Source organism: Myxocyprinus asiaticus, chromosome 4 (genome assembly GCF_019703515.2).
Source record: "Myxocyprinus asiaticus isolate MX2 ecotype Aquarium Trade chromosome 4, UBuf_Myxa_2, whole genome shotgun sequence".
Classification (NCBI taxonomy): Eukaryota; Metazoa; Chordata; class Actinopteri; order Cypriniformes; family Catostomidae; genus Myxocyprinus; species Myxocyprinus asiaticus.
In genome coordinates, this window is record NC_059347.1 from 13,919,904 (window position 1) to 13,938,218 (window position 18,315).

General features: G+C 45.9%; 1 protein-coding gene across 1 annotated transcript in view; it reads right to left on the bottom strand.

Moving 5' to 3' along the window:
- man2a1 (mannosidase, alpha, class 2A, member 1) overlaps nt 1-18,315 on the bottom strand; it is an 81,194-nt gene that overhangs the window by 18,055 nt on the left and 44,824 nt on the right. The window contains exons 11-17 of the mRNA XM_051696068.1: nt 14,124-14,238; nt 13,953-14,020; nt 13,593-13,758; nt 6,641-6,871; nt 6,429-6,551; nt 4,045-4,159; nt 41-174 (exon numbers count right to left, since the gene is read on the bottom strand). Coding sequence (XP_051552028.1) covers nt 41-174; nt 4,045-4,159; nt 6,429-6,551; nt 6,641-6,871; nt 13,593-13,758; nt 13,953-14,020; nt 14,124-14,238 — 952 coding nt within the window. The remainder of the gene's footprint in view (nt 1-40; nt 175-4,044; nt 4,160-6,428; nt 6,552-6,640; nt 6,872-13,592; nt 13,759-13,952; nt 14,021-14,123; nt 14,239-18,315) is intronic.

The following is an 18,315-nucleotide window of genomic DNA, read 5'->3' on the forward strand; positions in this document are numbered from 1 at the left end:
GTTTCAAGGAGAGAGAAAAAGAGATATATTGAGGCCCTACCTGGTAGCCATTGAGGTCGGTAAAGAATCGATCCTCACTATTCAGATCTGATGTTATCCTCATTGCAATTTCACGGTTGAATTCGCCCCTTATATCTACAGTGTTACAGATCTCAACAGACTGGCCCTCTACACCTGAGAAACAGAAAGAGAGAGAGAGAGGTCAAAAAAGAGCTTAAAAAGTAATGACAACAAAGGGAGGAAACTGGACATCTGTTTCCCATAATTTTGAAAGTTTTGCGTTTGCCTCGAGGTCAGCTGACTTCCCAAAAAATGCTGCCTTTTTACTTTTAAATAAACATTGTAAGTTGATGCCAGACTTTAAATACAATGTCACATGTCCTCAGTATTTGCAGGGAACCCCCTTTCAATAAAAAAAAAAATGTTTGTCTTAGTCCTGGATAATAATACCGATTTTCCGATGCATTGAGATCTTTGTTTGAAAGATCTCAATATCGATTCTTAAATCCTAAGGTTGATCTTTTACTGAATGCGCAACACACTACAATGAGAGTAAATCACTCACATATAAGACCAAATTTGGCGCTATGCGACTGAAAATGTCTGTGATTGGCTACTGGATGGAAAATGTTCAGTTTTCACTCAAAAGCGAGTAGTACATTGGTGAAGAAGTTCAGCATCCTTGCACTGCGTTTTGAGAGTAAAAGTTTGGTTTGACTCATTCTGTGTAATGCGTGTCCAAAGACAAGATCCACGCAATCCATTTGTCAATTAATAATGTTACTTTTAATACCCCCTCTGTTCTTTATAATCAGTTGTTATCAAAAACAACAAAACATAAACATTTCATTCTTATCACGAATAGCACGGTCCTTTCTCATTAATATGCGCTCATTTACAGACGCTCTTAAAAGATCTGCCGGTTTTCTTAAAGAGACAGTACCAATATCTAACTCATGTTCTACAAATTAATGAAAATACTTGTAAATAGGATAAATTATGCATTAAACAATAAAGATGTAACAAAATATAATATATGCAATATAATATTATATTTTTTGATGGAATACGTGGATTTGTACATTTTTAAAAAGTGAAAATGTGACTAAAAAGATGAAAAACTAATAAAATACAATTTTTAAAATGAATATTTATAAAAAGTACCTAGTTAAAAGGTCCCCTGAATAATTAACAGCATTAGCTGGTAGAGGTCTGTACAGGACTTAAAATGAAACCCGATCCCAACCCGTACCCGAGACCGTGTGGCCCGACCCTACCCGGCCCGAGCTGGGCGTGCGCGAAACAAGTTCGGTATATATATATATATATATATATATATATATATATATATATATATATATATATATATATATATATATATATATATATATACACACAGGTGCATCTCAATAAATTAGAATGTCGTGGAAAAGTTCATTTATTTCAGTAATTCAACTCAAATTGTGAAACTTGTGTATTAAATAAATTCAATGCACACAGACTGAAGTAGTTTAAGTCTTTGGTTCTTTTAATTGTGATGATTTTGGCTCACATTTAACAAAAACCCACCAATTCACTATCTCAAAAAATTAGAATATGGTGACATGCCAATCAGCTAATCAACTCAAAACACCTGCAAAGGTTTCCTGAGCCTTCAAAATGGTCTCTCAGTTTGGTTCACTAGGCTACACAATCATGGGGAAGACTGCTGATCTGACAGTTGTCCAGAAGACAATCATTGACACCCTTCACAAGGAGGGTAAGCCACAAACATTCATTGCCAAAGAAGCTGGCTGTTCACAGAGTGCTGCATCCAAGCATGTTAACAGAAAGTTGAGTGGAAGGAAAAAGTGTGGAAGAAAAAGATGCACAACCAACCGAGAGAACCGCAGCCTTATGATTGTCAAGCAAAATCGATTCAAGAATTTGGGTGAACTTCACAAGGAATGGACTGAGGCTGGGGTCAAGGCATCAAGAGCCACCACACACAGACATGTCAAGGAATTTGGCTACAGTTGTCGTATTCCTCTTGTTAAGTCACTCCTGAACCACAGACAATGTCAGAGGTGTCTTACCTGGGCTAAGGAGAAGAACTGGACTGTTGCCCAGTGTTCCAAAGTCCTCTTTTCAGATGAGAGCAAGTTTTGTATTTCATTTGGAAACCAAGGTCCTAGAGTCTGGAGGAAGGGTGGAGAAGCTCATAGCCCATGTTGCTTGAAGTCCAGTGTTAAGTTTGCACAGTCTGTGATGATTTGGGGTGCAATGTCATCTGCTGGTGTTGGTCCATTGTGTTTTTTGAAAACCAAAGTCACTGCACCCGTTTACCAAGAAATTTTGGAGCACTTCATGCTTCCTTCTGCTGACCAGCTTTTTAAAGATGCTGATTTCATTTTCCAGCAGGATTTGGCACCTGCCCACACTGCCAAAAGCACCAAAAGTTGGTTAAATGACCATGGTGTTGGTGTGCTTGACTGGCCAGCAAACTCACCAGACCTGAACCCCATAGAGAATCTATGGGGTATTGTCAAGAGGAAAATGAGAAACAAGAGACCAAAAAATGCAGATGAGCTGAAGGCCACTGTCAAAGAAACCTGGGCTTCCATACCACCTCGGCAGTGCCACAAACTGATCACCTCCATGCCACGCCGAATTGAGGCAGTAATTAAAGCAAAAGGAGCCCCTACCAAGTATTGAGTACATATACAGTAAATGAACATACTTTCCAGAAGGCCAACAATTCACTAAAAATGTTTTTTTTATTGGTCTTATGATGTATTCTAATTTTTTGAGATAGTGAATTGGTGGGTTTTTGTTAAATGTGAGCCAAAATCATCACAATTAAAAGAACCAAAAACTTAAACTACTTCAGTCTGTGTGCATTTAATTTATTTAATACACGAGTTTCACAATTTGAGCTGAATTACTGAAATAAATGAACTTTTCCACGACATTCTAATTTATTGAGATGCACCTGTACACACACACACACACACACACACACACACACATATGCAATAAAACATATTCAATTTCAAGACATATTTATTGATGGAATAATGGAAGACATGGACTTTGTATATTTTTTTACAAAGCTAAAATGTGACCAAAATAATGAAAATCTAATGATAACATAAATTTAATAATTCCGTAATTTAACAAGTTAGAAGGTCCACTGTATAATTAATAACAGCATTAGCTGAAAGAGAATTTCTTTCACACTGTCAGAAAAATGGACATTATAAATGAAACATACCCAAATGAATGGGAACTGAAAGCTTGTGAATGAGAATCGAATCATGATATCGTGATGTATTATGATATATTGAATTGTGACGTGTCGCAGTACGTGTCATTTCGTGAGGTGGCTGGTGATAGCAATCATACTTTTGATTTTTACCTATCAGACAATAAAAGGCAAAAAACACCCATAGATCCGAGCCATATCTAGGGACCTGACAATCACAGAGACTCGAAAAGGACATAAAGAGTTGAAAGAGCCCACGGTCAAGAAATGAGCCCACAATGATCAGCAGATCATTAACCTTTAACCGGACTGGCTTTTCTATAATATCAAACATGCTTTTTTGTCTGATTTTAATTAAAGGCATTTAATTAAAATAAAATTATTTATCATTATCATTATCTCACTCTGATTCTGTTTGGAACCTGTTAAACTTTAAGATACTTCTGGGACCTTTTTTAAGCTTTAAAGAGAGGCATTATCCAATCCTATTGTATTGAAAAGACGGACTGGAGTATTCGGACTGGAGCATAATGCATATGTTAAAATTTCTCCACTTGTGTTCTGCATAAGATAGTAAGTCATACGGGTTTGGAGCGACATGAGGGAGAGTAAATTATGACACAATTCAAATTTCTGGCTGAACTATTCCTTTAAGGGACCACTGAGTATTAGCAATAGTAATAGTTTTGCTTGCCTTAGCAAACACCACTAATGAATGATAGACTAAAGCTGACTGTAGATAGTGGTCACTGCAAAGTGAAACTGAGAGCAGAAGTAAAGGCGTTGCCCCTCACTCTTACCCTTAATGTTGTAGAGGCGGAGAGTGTGTGTGATGTGTGTAAAGGTAGTGGTGACTTCAGAAAACAGCGGCCCTTTAGTGACTCTTATCACAGCTGGCTGAGAGGGAGAGTAACTCTAAGTGAGAGAAAGAAAATCAATGAGAATCAAATCACATTCATAAAATCCCCACAGAGCAAAGTGATAGAGAGAGAGAGAGAGAGAGAGAGAGAGAGAGAGAGAGAGAGAGAGAGAGAGAGAGAGATTCCATGACAAAACTGCCTAATGTTCTGATGAAAGAGTTCTGCTCTTATGAGGTTTCACGGTTCCAGAGCGGGTCACAAATAGTGTCGTGAGCATTGACCAAATTGCAGTTACATTCATAACTTTGATCAGTGAATAGCTGAGTGACACACTTTGAGGTTGCAGGTTAGAATGAACCAGTGGTGTAGCCAAGGGTGGGCCGGGGTGGGCCTGGGCTCACCCAAATTAGACCCAGGCCCACCTACAATATTAAAGATTATTCTTTGACTTTAAATACATATTTATAAAATAGTTAAAAAAATTATAAATTCCGATTTCTGAAAGTGTGAAACTGTTTGAATGCGGCACTTCCCTGTTAAGGAAAATGTAGTAAAAAAAAAAAATTTTTGAGACCCAACCACAAGTAATTTCCTGGCTATGCCCTTTCAATGAACCCTTAGGAAAAACATACTGTTCTGTGGTCTGGCAATCAAAACGTTTGCCAAAATTTGCCACAAATTAATCACAAGTTTGCCACAAATAAACAGGTAGTTTTGCAGGTAGTTTCGTGATATAGGCCTAAGCAAAAATGTTTTCTTTTGTCAGTAACAATATTTTGTTTACTGTAAACATATTTTTATGGAAAAGTTATTGAAAACTTACTGAACAAATAATGAAAAGTCCTTTAGACTACCCCCCCAAAAAAGGCCTAATCACACATTTTAAGATTTCGTTTTTTCAATCAGTCTTGTAAATTGCAATGAAACAAATTTATAAAAAATAATAATTACTACTTTATCTGCTTAGCATTTTTCTTAATCCAAACAAACCTATGTAGCTGTTCTAAGCATTTGTTTTGATTCTTAAAGAAACAGTTCAGCCCAAAATAATTCTCTAATAATTTACTCACCCTTATACAGTCTCAAACTCGCATGACTTTTTATCTTCTGCGGAACACAAACAACAATATTTTGAAGGGGATATGATGTCTGTTTGTCCATACAGTGCAAGTCAATGGGGTCCAAAACTTTGAGGCTCCAAAAACCACATAAAGGTAGCATAAAGGTAATCCATATGATTTAAGTGGCTTAATCCATGTCTTCAGAAGTGATACAACTGGTTTATGGTGAGAAACAGACCAAAACAACAAAACACAAACAAACAAAAAAACTACTTGAAATCTGCAGTCTCCTTATATGAAGCTCAAATACATGTCCTCTCACTTGACATATGCGCAGAATGCTGTAAACAAATGTGTCAAGCATTACATTTTGGTCTGTTTCTCACCCAAAATCGATTATATCGCTTCAAAAAATGGATTAATGGATTAAACCACTCGAGTCGTATGGATATGCTGTCTTAATGTCCTTTTTGATGTTTTGGACCCCATTAACTTGCATTGTATGGACAAAGAGACATTACACATCATTCAAAATATCTTTGTTTGTGTCCCACAGATGAAAGAAAGTCATATGAGACAGCATAATGTTGGGTAAATGATGAGAGGATTATCATTTTTGGGTGAACTATTCCTTTAAGCAAACATCTCTATCACGCATTTCTTTGCCCAATTTCATGTTTTTGATGTAGCTTTCCATGGCACACTGGAGACTTATTTATATAGGTTATGATAACTACACATAAATGCACAGTTAATCATAGTATTATTTAATAATTCCAAGATAATTAAAGTGGGACCAGAACAAACTATCGAGCAGTATATTCAACCAGTATCGTCCATTTTTTAAATCAGTACACCGTAAAATGCAACAAAAAAATAAAATAAAATTAGATGCTTTAATTAGCCAGTAAAATGTTTGGACACACTTGACAGAATTCATGTTCTTCTTGGTCATAAAACCTTTTGTTTTAAATGCTTCCGTGCATGAATTAGTTTTGTCGACAAACGTTTATTTATTATTTTTTTTTTTTAACGAATGGACCAGAAAGTGAAGGAAAAGCATCCTTTGATAAAACAGTCCCAGGACTCACCACATGAAGTTTGTTGAGAGAATGCCCAGAATGTGCAGAACTGTAATCTAGGTAAAGGCTGAATACTTTGAAGAAGATAAAATACTGCATACTTCCATTTGTGTTATTTTGTGAGCAGAAACACCACTAATAAACAATGAGTAGGTGTGTCCATAATTATGGGTTCACTTACTGTAGCTTCTTTGTCTGGCAGGAACAGGTAAGCGCCGCTTTTGTCTTTGTTGCTGGTGGTGCCGTACCAAACAAACTCCACCCTGACCTGGTGCTCTGAGTCATCCTCCTTCAGCTTCATAGTCTGTTCATTAGAGACATTTTACATGACAAAGTAATTCCTAAACTCATCACCTAACAGCAAAGCCAAAGAGTAGTACTCTAGGGTCTCACCTCTAGAAGACCTGTCGCTGCAGAGATGGAGAGTTTCAGGTGTGGATTTTCAATCTGCACAGGAGCAGCATCGTCCTGGTAGGACAATCTGAAATGTTCCAGTCCGTTGACTGTAATGTGCTTGTCTTCTGTTAAGAACGTGTATTTGGCAGCTCCTGTCCTCGGCTCCATTCCTTCCGTCAGCTGGTATACGCTAAGACCCAGCGGAGCAGCGTGACCCACAAACGACAACTGTTGATATGTATACAAAAGCATTTAATATGTTGAGGTCATGGGAACATATCACTACATCAGTACAGTGTGCAAGAATTTTGTCTCAAGCACTCTTCTTTACTATTTTAACAAAGTGAGCAAGGCTGTCCTCACTTTACATATGCGCACTTGTAATTAACAAGATCTACAGTACTACAGAGCAAATGCCTCAAAAAACTTCCAAACCTCTCATCATGGGACATACAGACTAGCATTGGTTCTTACCAGTGTTGGGGAAGCTAACAAACAAAGCCAAACAAAGCTACAAATTCAAAGTAGTTAAACAACTGTGAAGCTAGCCTTTTAACCCTTTAATGGATACCGTCCTGGTTACTTGCGTAACCTCTGTTCCCTGATGGAGGGAACAAGACATTGTGTCGATGTAGTGACACTAGGGGTCACTCTTGGGAGCCCGAGACACCTCTGGTCTTTGATAAAAGGCCAATGAAAATTGGCGAGTGGTATTTGCATACCACTCCCCCGGACATACGGGTATAAAAGGAGCTGGTATGCAACCACTCATTCAGGTTTTATGCTGAGGAGCCGAGACAAGGTCCCGGCCATTTCAGAGGGTAGTTCAGCGTTGTGGCAGGAGGGACACAATTTCTCATTCCCTCCATCAGGGAACGGAGGTTACGCAAGTAACCAGGACATTCCCTATCTGTCACTCACTCGACGTTGTGTCGATGTAGTGACACTAGGGGTCCCTATACAAAACGCCGCAACTGGCTGAACTGTGTTATGTGAACTGGCGGTGTGTGACGGGCAGACCACTGTGTGCCTCGTAGCCAGCGTACCAGGCCGACACGTAACCTCCCCAACACTGTTTTGAGTGTCGAATGTGATGTGAGTGGCTCGCAGCAACTTGAGGTGCTGCTGACTCCAGAGGAGGAGACGGCGGACGAGTTGTGACATACAACGGGAGCGCAGACTGCCTTGACGGTTGACATATGCTACCGTTGCCGTGTTGTCTGTCCGAACTAACACGTGCTTGCCCTGGATCAACGGCCGGAACCTCCGCAGGGCGAGCAGAATTGCCAATCAACTATAGGCAGTACCTGTTGCAAACAGCGCCCCAGCCCGTCTTGGAGGCGTCTGTCGTGACCACGACACACCTGGAGACATGCTCTAGGGGAACGCCTGCCCGTAGAAACGCGAGGTCGTTCCAAGGGCTGAAGAGTCGGTGACAGATCGGCGTGATGACCACGCGATGTGTCCCGCGGCGCCATGCCCATCTCGGGACTCGAGTCTGAAACCAGTGCTGAAGCGGTCTCATATGCATCAATCCGAGCGGAGTGGCCACCGCTGAGGATGCCATATGCCCCAGGAGCCTCTGAAAGAGTTTCAGTGGAACCGCTGTTTTCTGTTTGAATGCCTTCAAACAGGTCAGCACCGACTGTGCATGCTCGTTCATGAGGCGCGCAGTCAACGAGACTGAGTCCAACTCCAAACTGAGAAAAGAGATGCTTTGAACCGGGAGGAGCTTGCTCTTTTCCCAGTTGACCCGAAGCCCTAGTCGGCTGAGGTGCGAGAGCACCAGGTCCCTGTGTGTACAACATATCCCAAGAGTGAGCTAGGATTAGCCAATCGTCAATGTAGTTGAGAATGTGAATGCCCACCTCCCTTAACGGGGCAAGAGCTGCCTCTGCGACCTTCGTGAAGACGCGAGGGGACAAGGACAGACCGAAAGGGAGGACCTTGTACTGATACGCCCGACCCTCGATTGCAAACCTCAGGAAGGGTCTGTGACGAGGTAGAATCGAGACGTGGAAGTACGCATCCTTCAGGTCTACCGCCGCGAACCAATCTTGATGCCGGACACTCACCAGAACGCGTTTTTGTGTCAGCATCTTGAACGGGAGTCTGTGTAAAGCCCGGTTCAATACTCGCAGGTCCAAGATTGGCCGCAACCCACCACCTTTTTTCAGTACAATGAAGTAGGGGCTGTAGGGAGGGAGGGACAGGTTCTATTGCATCCTTCCGTAGGAGGGTAGCGATCTCCGCACGCAAGGTAGCAGCTTTTCGTCCTTCACCGAACTGAATTGCGTAGCCGAGTCGGACGGTCCGGAGCCATCGCGACGGATTGGAAAGCGCAAGCCACGCATCCAAGCTCCGAGCGAGGGGGACCAAAGGGACAATCTCGTCTGACGTACTGGCAGGTGGGGCCTCGCGGCGGGGCCCGAGGTGCCACGCCATGTTGTGGCCGTGCTGAGTCCAGGGACATCAAAGCACTTACCTGGCTCCTTGTGACCACCCCAGGAACAGCCTGGGATGGGGGAGGAAGAGGCCTATCATCGCGACCCATGGAGACTGTCACATTGGGGGTGGATTTGTGCCACAGCTGGGCATGCAGGGGCGGGGAGACCGCCGCTGGAGCGCCAACCCTGCAAGAATGAAAAGGTGGACGGTGGTCGTGATGACGGCCGTTCACACCGGTTATGTGACCCAGGGAACAAGGAAACTGCTCTTTTGCTAAACTGTTGGGTACCGCAGCCACTTGAAATTAAATGAAAAGGCAACAAAAGATTCTCCTCCCGGCCCTCCACTGGGGGATGGAGTGGTCTGCTTACCAGCTCCAAGGTGGGTTTTGTCGTCCCTGGGTCGCCCGTCTCAGGGGCGCTTCATAGTCTTCCGTGGGTTCTTGGCAGCCGGCCTGGCCCCTGGCCGGGCTGAAGGGACGGACTGTGGCAGAGCTGGTGCAGTCACCGCAGGGGGACGCCATTGACGACGAGCAGGCGGGGTGCGGGATCTTGAGCCGCGCCGGGGCAGGATGTGCCGGATAGCCTCCGTCTGCTGCTTCACCGTCGAGAACTGCTGGGCAAAGTCCTCGACAGTGTCGCCGAATAGACCAACCTGGGAGATAGGGGCAGCAAGGAACCGTGCCTTGTCGGCCTCACCCATCTCGACCAGGCTGAGCCAAATGTGGCGCTCCTGGACCACTAAGGTGGACATCGCCTGCCCTAGAGACCGCGCCGTGACCATCGTCGCCCGGAGAGCGAGGTCAGTCACCGAGCACAGCTTCTGCATCAAATCTGGTGCAGAACTACTCACGTGCAGTTCTTTTAGCGCCTTGGCGGCACTGTAGGCTTTGGCCATCAGGGACGACATGAACCTACAGGCCTTGGATGGGAGCTTTGGGCATCTGCGCCAGGTAGCGGCGCTCAGCGGGCATAGGTGCACCGCGAGCGCCTTATCCACCGGGGGAATCGCTGAATAGCCCCTGGCCGCCCCGCCATCGAGGGCAGTGAGGGTGGGGGAGCTGAAAGGTCGGGACCAGGCAGTAAAAGGTGCCTCCCACGATTTTGTCAGCTCCTCGTACACTTCCAGGAAGAAAGGGACTGGATCGGGGCGTGGCTGCTTTGAGCGGCGCCGCGAGCCCAGGAACCAATCATCGAGCCGCGAGGGTTCAGGGGAGAGCGGAGGGTTCCACTCTAGCCCGACGCTCGCGACCGCCCGGGAAAGCATGTCCGTCATTTTTGCATCAGCCTGTGACTGGACAACCGTCCCCGAGGGGGGGAGCCCAGCTGAGGCTTCTGCGTCCGACTGGACGAGCCCACTCTCCGATGCTGCACTTGAGAGCTCATCAGCTTCACGGGCTCTGAACAAGAGGTCGAACTCGCCGTGAGACGAGCCGGTGGACTCCTCCGGAAGCCCGATCGGGGCAGACGAGCGTGCTGGGAAATGGGAGGTCCGTGGGGGGATACCCGGCAGAGGGTACGAAAGCAAGCCGCGACCGCAACATTGCCATGGTCATGTTCTCGCAGTGAGAACATGATCCATCCACGAACGCTGTCTCTGCGTGGGTCGCGCCCAGACACGAAAGACAGCAATCGTGACTGTCCGAAGTTGAGGTAACGACCGCAACCAGGAATAACACACAAACGGAAAGGCATCTTTAAAAAGACGCGTCTTTAAAAAGACGTTCCATGTGTGACGCTCTTTTAGAAAAATATACTCTCTTATTTCTGCTGAAGCGCCCAGGGGCGTTCTCTGCAGTGCACCAGTGCAGAGGAGGGAGAAGCCGCTGAAATGCGCCGTCAGATCCAGCAGAGGTGAATGAACAGTCAGCTCAGTAAACATCGAGCATTCAGCTCCGAAGAGAAAATCTGAATGAGTGGTTGCATACCAGCTCCTTTTATACCCGTTTGTCCGGGGAGTGGCATGCAAATACCACTTGCCAATTTTCAATGGCCTTTTATCAAAGACCAGAGGTGTCTCGGGCTCCCAAGAGTGACCTCTAGTGTTACTACATCGACACAATGTCGAGTGAGTGACAGAAAGGGAACTTGGATCTTTAGTGACCCGCTTCTTGGATCACTGTGTGATCTCTACAAGAAAGCTAATAAAATAATTTAAACTCAAATCAAAGTTTCATGTCCATTTATTTGGCGAGTAGTCTTTAAATGAGCTGGATAATGAATCGTCAGAAAGTCACAGAACTTGCAAATGAAGCAAACCGGAGGTGGATTTCAGCTGTTTAGTAACTAGTTTTTTCAATGCAAATCAATATTTAATGTCCATTTATTTATTAATTTTGTTAGTAGTCATGTAATAAGCTTTACGTCAGGGTCCTGAAATATAGTTCAAATAGGCAAATAGTTCACTGGAATATGTATATATTCTCATTCTCAGGAACGTGCAAAACAATAAATGCATCACCGACATTACACAGTCCATTCCGAATGGCATTAGAATTATTAATAATATTTTGTAGGGCCTGGGTAGCTCAGCGAGAATTGACGCTGACTACCACCCCTGGAGTCGCGAGTTCGAATCCAGGGTGTGCTGAGTGACTCCAGCCAGATCTCCTAAGCAACCAAATTGGCCCGGTTGCTAGGTAGGGTAGTCACATGGGGTAACTGCCTCGTGGTCGCAATTAGTGGTTCTTGCTCTCAATGGGGCATGTGGTAAGTTGTGTGTGGATCGCGAGAGTAGCTTGAGCCTCCACATGTTGTGAGTCTCCACGGTGTCATGCACAGCGAGCCACAAGATAAAATGCGCAGATTGACGGTCTCAGAAGCGGAGGCAACTGAGACTTGTCCTCCGCCACCCGGACTGAGGTAACTGCACCACCACGAGGACCTACTAAGTAGTGGGAATTGGGTATTCCGAATTGGGAGAAAATAATAATATTTTGTCAGTCTCTAGATTATAGCAGCTGCCTCACGAAACACCTGCTGACAGAGCTGAAATTTTTTGTTTTACAGAGAGCAGCACATCTACAGCTTATCTTGCAGCAAATGACACGCAAATCTCATCAATGCGCTAACTGTCACACGACACAAAGCTATTTTAGACATGTTTATTGTGACACAAGTATTTTGCCCCATGGATGTCTTTGCATTTACGGCAAACTTTTACTCGAATGGTGTTGTGAGATAATTTATTTCCACAGAGCTGCAATCATGCAGATTATGATTCATAGCGAAATAAAGTTTAATAGTAAATGTTTGTATAATTTAAGGAATTTAAGCGGATCATGTTAAAAGCTGCGCAGGCATACGGTGGCCATTCTGGTATACGGCCAGTCATTCCATTGGAAAATGAGCATCTACGTGAATGGCAACTTTACAAGACTGATAAACACAGCCAACAGAGAATTAAATTAAACCGTCATATTTCCAACATGTACTCATCCAAGGCTCTTCGAGTTGATTAATGTGAAGTAATGTTACGTCTTTGGGACTTTGCAGGATTTGTCTTTACATGAGGTCGTCTCCATTTCTACACACCAAGCTTTTATGTTACACATCTCACTAGAGCATGAATGGCTGTTACTTTTAATAAAATGCATTAATTCAAGTAATATAATGCAAAAGCAAGTTACTGTACCTGTGGACAATCCCCAGCATTGTTTCCTCTCACACGCACTGATGCAATTGCCTTATTGCATTCAATTTCAGAAACGACTGCCAGATAGCGGCAGTTAATGGTGGATCCGATATTACAAAAACTATATCTGATTAAACAAAAATGCTTGAATATCAGAAAAAATACCGGAAAATCCGATTATCGGTTGATCTCTAATTCAGACCAGAGCATGACATCATGTTGGTTCTTCATTACAAGAAGCTCACTGGTCACTTGACAAGACCACAAGTATCCGCTTTGGTGACTTTTTCTATCATGTTTGATCTGCTTTCCCAGTTGTCGGAGCCGTTAAATCAGAAGGGAGTCCTGTTGGTCAAGGAATTAATGACCTCCCGCTGGTAATGCTAATTAGAGCTCCATCTATCTCCTACTGGCTGGCAATTATGTAATGAAGGTTACGCCTGAAAATCATTGGAAAAATCGGCTAGTGTGACGCCGGCAAAACTAGAGGGAGAATTTATGCTGAAGTGGAATATTAATGTTTAATTAAAGACAATATACCAGGTTTTACATTCATGGCACACTTATTTTAACTCTAGTCTATACGAACGCACACTATAAGAAGTGCCCTACATCAACAAGTGCTCCATCAAATCACACAGGGGACCATATTTGGTAGATATTTTGGTAGACTGAAACTAGGTCAAGAATTGTATTTTGGATAAGAAATGAATGCATTGGGTTTTACTGTAGTAATCAGAATCTAGTAATAATTATTATATTCTGTAGATAAAATAATCTATGCACTGAATTTGCATTGTCAGTTTGATGCATTGCAATTTTTACTCACCTAAAATGTGATATAATGCAGCAGTCCAAAATATCTCACCTGGAAGACATCAGTGGCAGGGTGGGTGGCATCATTCCATACTGCACTGACCTGTGCGTGTACCACATGGCCAAGAGCATCGAGCACGCGCACGTGAAGAGTGTTCACGTACACCGAAACCATGGACGACCTGGCCTGCTCTGTGGGGTTGTAAATCACAACCAATCTGGGAACAAAAAGCATTTCTCTAGCATTCTTAATCATTATTTTTGCCTTGTTTTCCTGTTGAAAATACATAAATAAAACACGATAAATTTACATGAAGCAAAGTAGTTTTAAGAGAATATTACGGTTTCTCCACCAAAGCAACCAAGAGCAAACATGTTCCAAATAATAGACACCACATTTTCAAAGAGTTACCTCGGCTTATCATGAACCTCCAGAACAGTCTTGCGAGGTAAGGCATCTTGCACTGGCTGAACATCATCCTGTAATGTGTATTCAGGGAAAATTTGATATAATACAAGGATAACTGCCAAGTGTAGGAGGCGTGATGCCAACATATTGTGGATCTGCAGTGAGAACACTGACCATTTGAAGAAAGGGATTTGAAGCATCATGGCTGTATGTTTGTTTGTCCTTGAGCACCAGCCAATGGGCTGAACTGACAATCACTCGCTTCACATTCAGAATGGAGTGAAACAACCTTCAAAAAAACAAAGAATCATTTATTACAGTAGGAAAACATGCTCCAACTTGCCTGGGTTAATTAAACTGGTTCTAATAGCGCCAGTAATGGACCATATCGATATCAGAAAAAAAAAAAAAAAAGATTTTTAATTAATTTTTTGCCCGATATTGGAAACAGATAATATGGGTTCTAATTCAAGGTGTATACTAATTTTCTGTGCAAGGTTCAAAAGCATTAAATAGTTAACAAATGCAAAATTCCCCGTTGTCACTTTACTGTGATTTAAAAAACAAGAGAAAAACAAAATATATTTATGTTACTAAATAAAAAATTTGATTTTACTTTCAAGCTAATACATTTCTAGATTAGAGAAAAAACAACAGAAAAAAATGGTAAGTACAATAAGGTTCCATTTGTTAACATTAGTTAATGTGCTATGAACTAACATGAACTAAAAATGAACAACTGTATTTTTATTAACGTCCTGGTTACTTTCGTAACCTCCGTTCCCTGATGGAGGGAACGAGACGTTGTGTTAATGTAGTGACACTAGGGGTCACTCTTGGGAGCCCCAAACACCTCTGCTTTTTTTTTTAAAAAGGCCAGTGGAATTTGCATGCCACTCCCCCGGACATACGGGTATAAAAGAAGCTGATATGCAACCACTCATTCAGATTTTGTGCTGAGGAGCCGAGACAAGGTCCCGGCCATTTCAGTGGGTAGTTCAGCATTGTGGCAAGAGAGACACAACGTCTCGTTCCCTCCATCAGGGAACGGAGGTTACGAAAATAACCAGGACGTTCCCTATCTGTCACTCACTCGACATTGTGTCGATGTAGTGACACTAGGGGTCCCTATACAAAACGCCACAACTATCTGAACTGTGTTACTTGAACTGGTGGTGTGTGACGGGCAGACCGCTGTGTGCCTCTTAGCCAGCACAACACGCCGTCACGTAAACTACCCCAATGCTCTTATGAGCGTCGAACGGTCCCGGAACTTACCTGCTCGTGCCTGCCAATACACGGGACGAGACCGACTCAACCTGGAGATTGTCCGGTCTTCGCATCAGGAAGAACACCACTTAGCGAACAGACGCCACTTCAAGGCATATAGGCGCCTCGTAGAGGGCGCCCAGGCCTGAGTGATCATGTCGACCACCGCGGGTGGTAGGCCACTAAGGTCTTCTGCGTCCCGTCCAAGGGCCAGACGTGGAGATTCCAGAGGTCTGGTCGCGGGTGCCAGATGGTGCCCTGTCCCTGAGAAAGAAGGTCCTTCCTCAGGGGAATTCGCCGGGGGGGCTGTCGCAAGGAGCGTGAGATCCGAGAACCACGTCTGGCTGGTAGGGTGCTACTAGGATGATCTGCTCCTCGTCCTCCCTGACCTTGCACAGGGTCTGTGCAAGTAGGCTCACTGGTGGAAACGCGTATTTGCGTAGTCCAGGGGGCCAGCTGTGTGCCAGCGCATCTATACCGAGAGGTGCCTCGGTCAGGGCGTACCAATGCGGGCAGTGGGAGGATTCCCAAGAAGCAAACAGGTCTACCTGTGCTCGACCGAATCGACTCCAAATCAGCTGGGCCACCGGTGGAGTCTCCACTCTCCCCTGAGGGTAACCTGACGTGACAGCGTGTCCGCTGTGGTGTTGAGATCGCCCAGGATGTGAGTGGCTCGTAGCGACTTGATGCGCTGCTGACTCAAGAGGAGGAGACGGCGGGCGAGTAGTGACATGCAACAGGAGCGGAGACTGCCTTGACGGTTGATGTACGCTACCGTCGCTGTGTTGTCTGTCCGGACCAACACGTGCTTGCCCTGGATCAACAGCCGGAACCTCCGCAGGGCGAGCAGTACTGCCAACAAATCTAGGCAGTTGATGTGCCAACGCAGCCGTGGGCCAATCCAGGAGCCGGCGGCTGTGTGCCCATTGCATACGGTGCCCCAGCCCGTCTTGGAAGAGTCTGTTGTAACCACAACATGCCTGGAGACCTGCTCTAGGGGAACCCCTGCCCGTAGAAATACAAGGTCGGTCCAAGGACTGAAGAGGCGGCGACAGATCGGCGTTATGGCCATGCGATGCGTCCCATGGCACCATGTCCATCTCGGGACTCGAGTCTGAAGTCAGTGCTGAGGTGGTCTCATATGCATCAACCCGAGCGGTGTGGCCGCCGCTGAGAATGCCATATGCCCCAGGAGCCTCTGAAAAAGTTTCAGTGGAACCGCTGTCCTCCGTCTGAATGCCTTCAGACAGTTCAGCACCGACTGCACGCGCTCTTTCATGAGGCGTGCTGTCATTGAGACTGAGTCCAACTCCAAACCGAGAAAAGAAATGCTCTGAACCAGGGAGAGCTTGCTTGTTTCCCAGTTGACCCGAAGCCCCAGTCGGCTGAGGTGCCGGAGCACGAGGTCCCTGTGTGCGCACAGCAACTCTCGAGAGTGAGCTAGGATTAGCCAGTCATCGAGATAGTTGAGGATGCGGACGCCCACTTCCCTTAGTGGGGCAAGGGCTGCCTCTGCGACCTTTGTGAAGACACAAGGCGACAAGGACAGGCCGAAGGGGAGGACCTTGTACTGGTACGCCTGGCCTTCGAAGGCAAACTGCAGGAAGGGTCTGTCAAGGTAAGACCGAGACGTGGAAGTACGCATCCTTCGGGTCTACCGCCGCGAACCAATCTTGATGCCGGACGCTCGCTAGAATGCGTTTTTGCATCAGCATCTTGAACGGGAGACTGTGCAAAGCCGGGTTCAGTACTCGCAGGTCCAGGATTGGTCGCAACCCACCGCCTTTCTTCGGTACGATGAAGTAAGGGCTGTAGAACCCTTTCTTCATCTCGGCTGGAGGGACAGGCTCTATCGCACCCTTGCACAGAAGGGTAGCGATCGCCACACGCAAGGTAACGGCGTTCTCGCCCTTCACTGAGGTGAAGCGGATGCCGCTGAACCTGGGCGGGCGCCTGGCGAACTGAATCACGTAGCCAAGTCGAACGGTCCGGGTCAGCCATCGCAACGGGTTGGAAAGTGCGAGCCACGCACCCAAACTCCGGGCGAGGGGGACCAAGGGAATGATCACATCGGCGGGTGGGGCTGAGCTCGAGGTGCCACGTCGAGGGGATTCAAGCCCCGTGGCCGTGCTGAGTCCAGGGACATCGAAGCACTTACCTGGCTCCTGCCTCCCACCATAAGATTGGCCGAGGAGGGGGGAGGAGGAGTCTCGTCCCCGTAGTCCACCGAAACCAATCCCATGTGGGCGTGTTTGTGCTACAGCTGGGCGCACAGGGGCAGGGGGTCTGCCGCTGGAGTGTCATACCTGCAAAGATGGGACGGTGGACGGTGGTCGTGACGACGGCCATGCGCACTGGACATGTGACCCAGGGAACAAGAAAACGACTCTTTTGTTGAATTTTTGGGTATAGCAGCCTCTTGGACATGCACCGGCTCACCAGCTCCAGAGAAGTGGGTCTCCTCGCCCCTGGGTCGCCCGTCTCAGAGCCTTCCTCGTGTTCTTAGCGGCCGGCCGTGAGACGGGTGGCATCTGCTTCCTGCGTTGGGCTCCACGCCGGGGCCGGGCCACGGGGGCGGGCTATGGAGGAGCCGGTGTTGTTGCTGCAGGAGGACACCCTTGGCGACGAGCAGATGGGGTGTGGAGTCTTGAGCCACGCCGGGGCAGGATGTGTTGTATGGCCTCCGTCTGCTGCTTCACCGCCGAGAACTGCTGGGCAAAGTCCTCGATGGTGTCGCAGAACAGGCCAACCTGGGAGATGGGGCGTCAAGGAACCGTGCCTTGTCAGCCTCTCGCATCTCAACCAAGTTGAGCCAAAGGTGACGCTCCTGGACCACCAGGGTGGACATCGCCTGCCCGAGAGACCGCGCTGTGACCTTCGTCACCCGGAGAGCGAGGTCGGTCACCGAGCACAGTTCCTGCATCAATCCCGGGTCAGAACTACCCTCGTGCAGTTCTTTTAGCACCTTGGCTTGGTGTACTTGCAGGAGAGCCATGGTGTGCAGGGTGGAGGCGGCTTGTCCAGCGGCACCGTAGGCCTTAGCCATCAGGGACCACATAAACCTACAAAAATCTGAATGAGTGATTGCATACCAGCT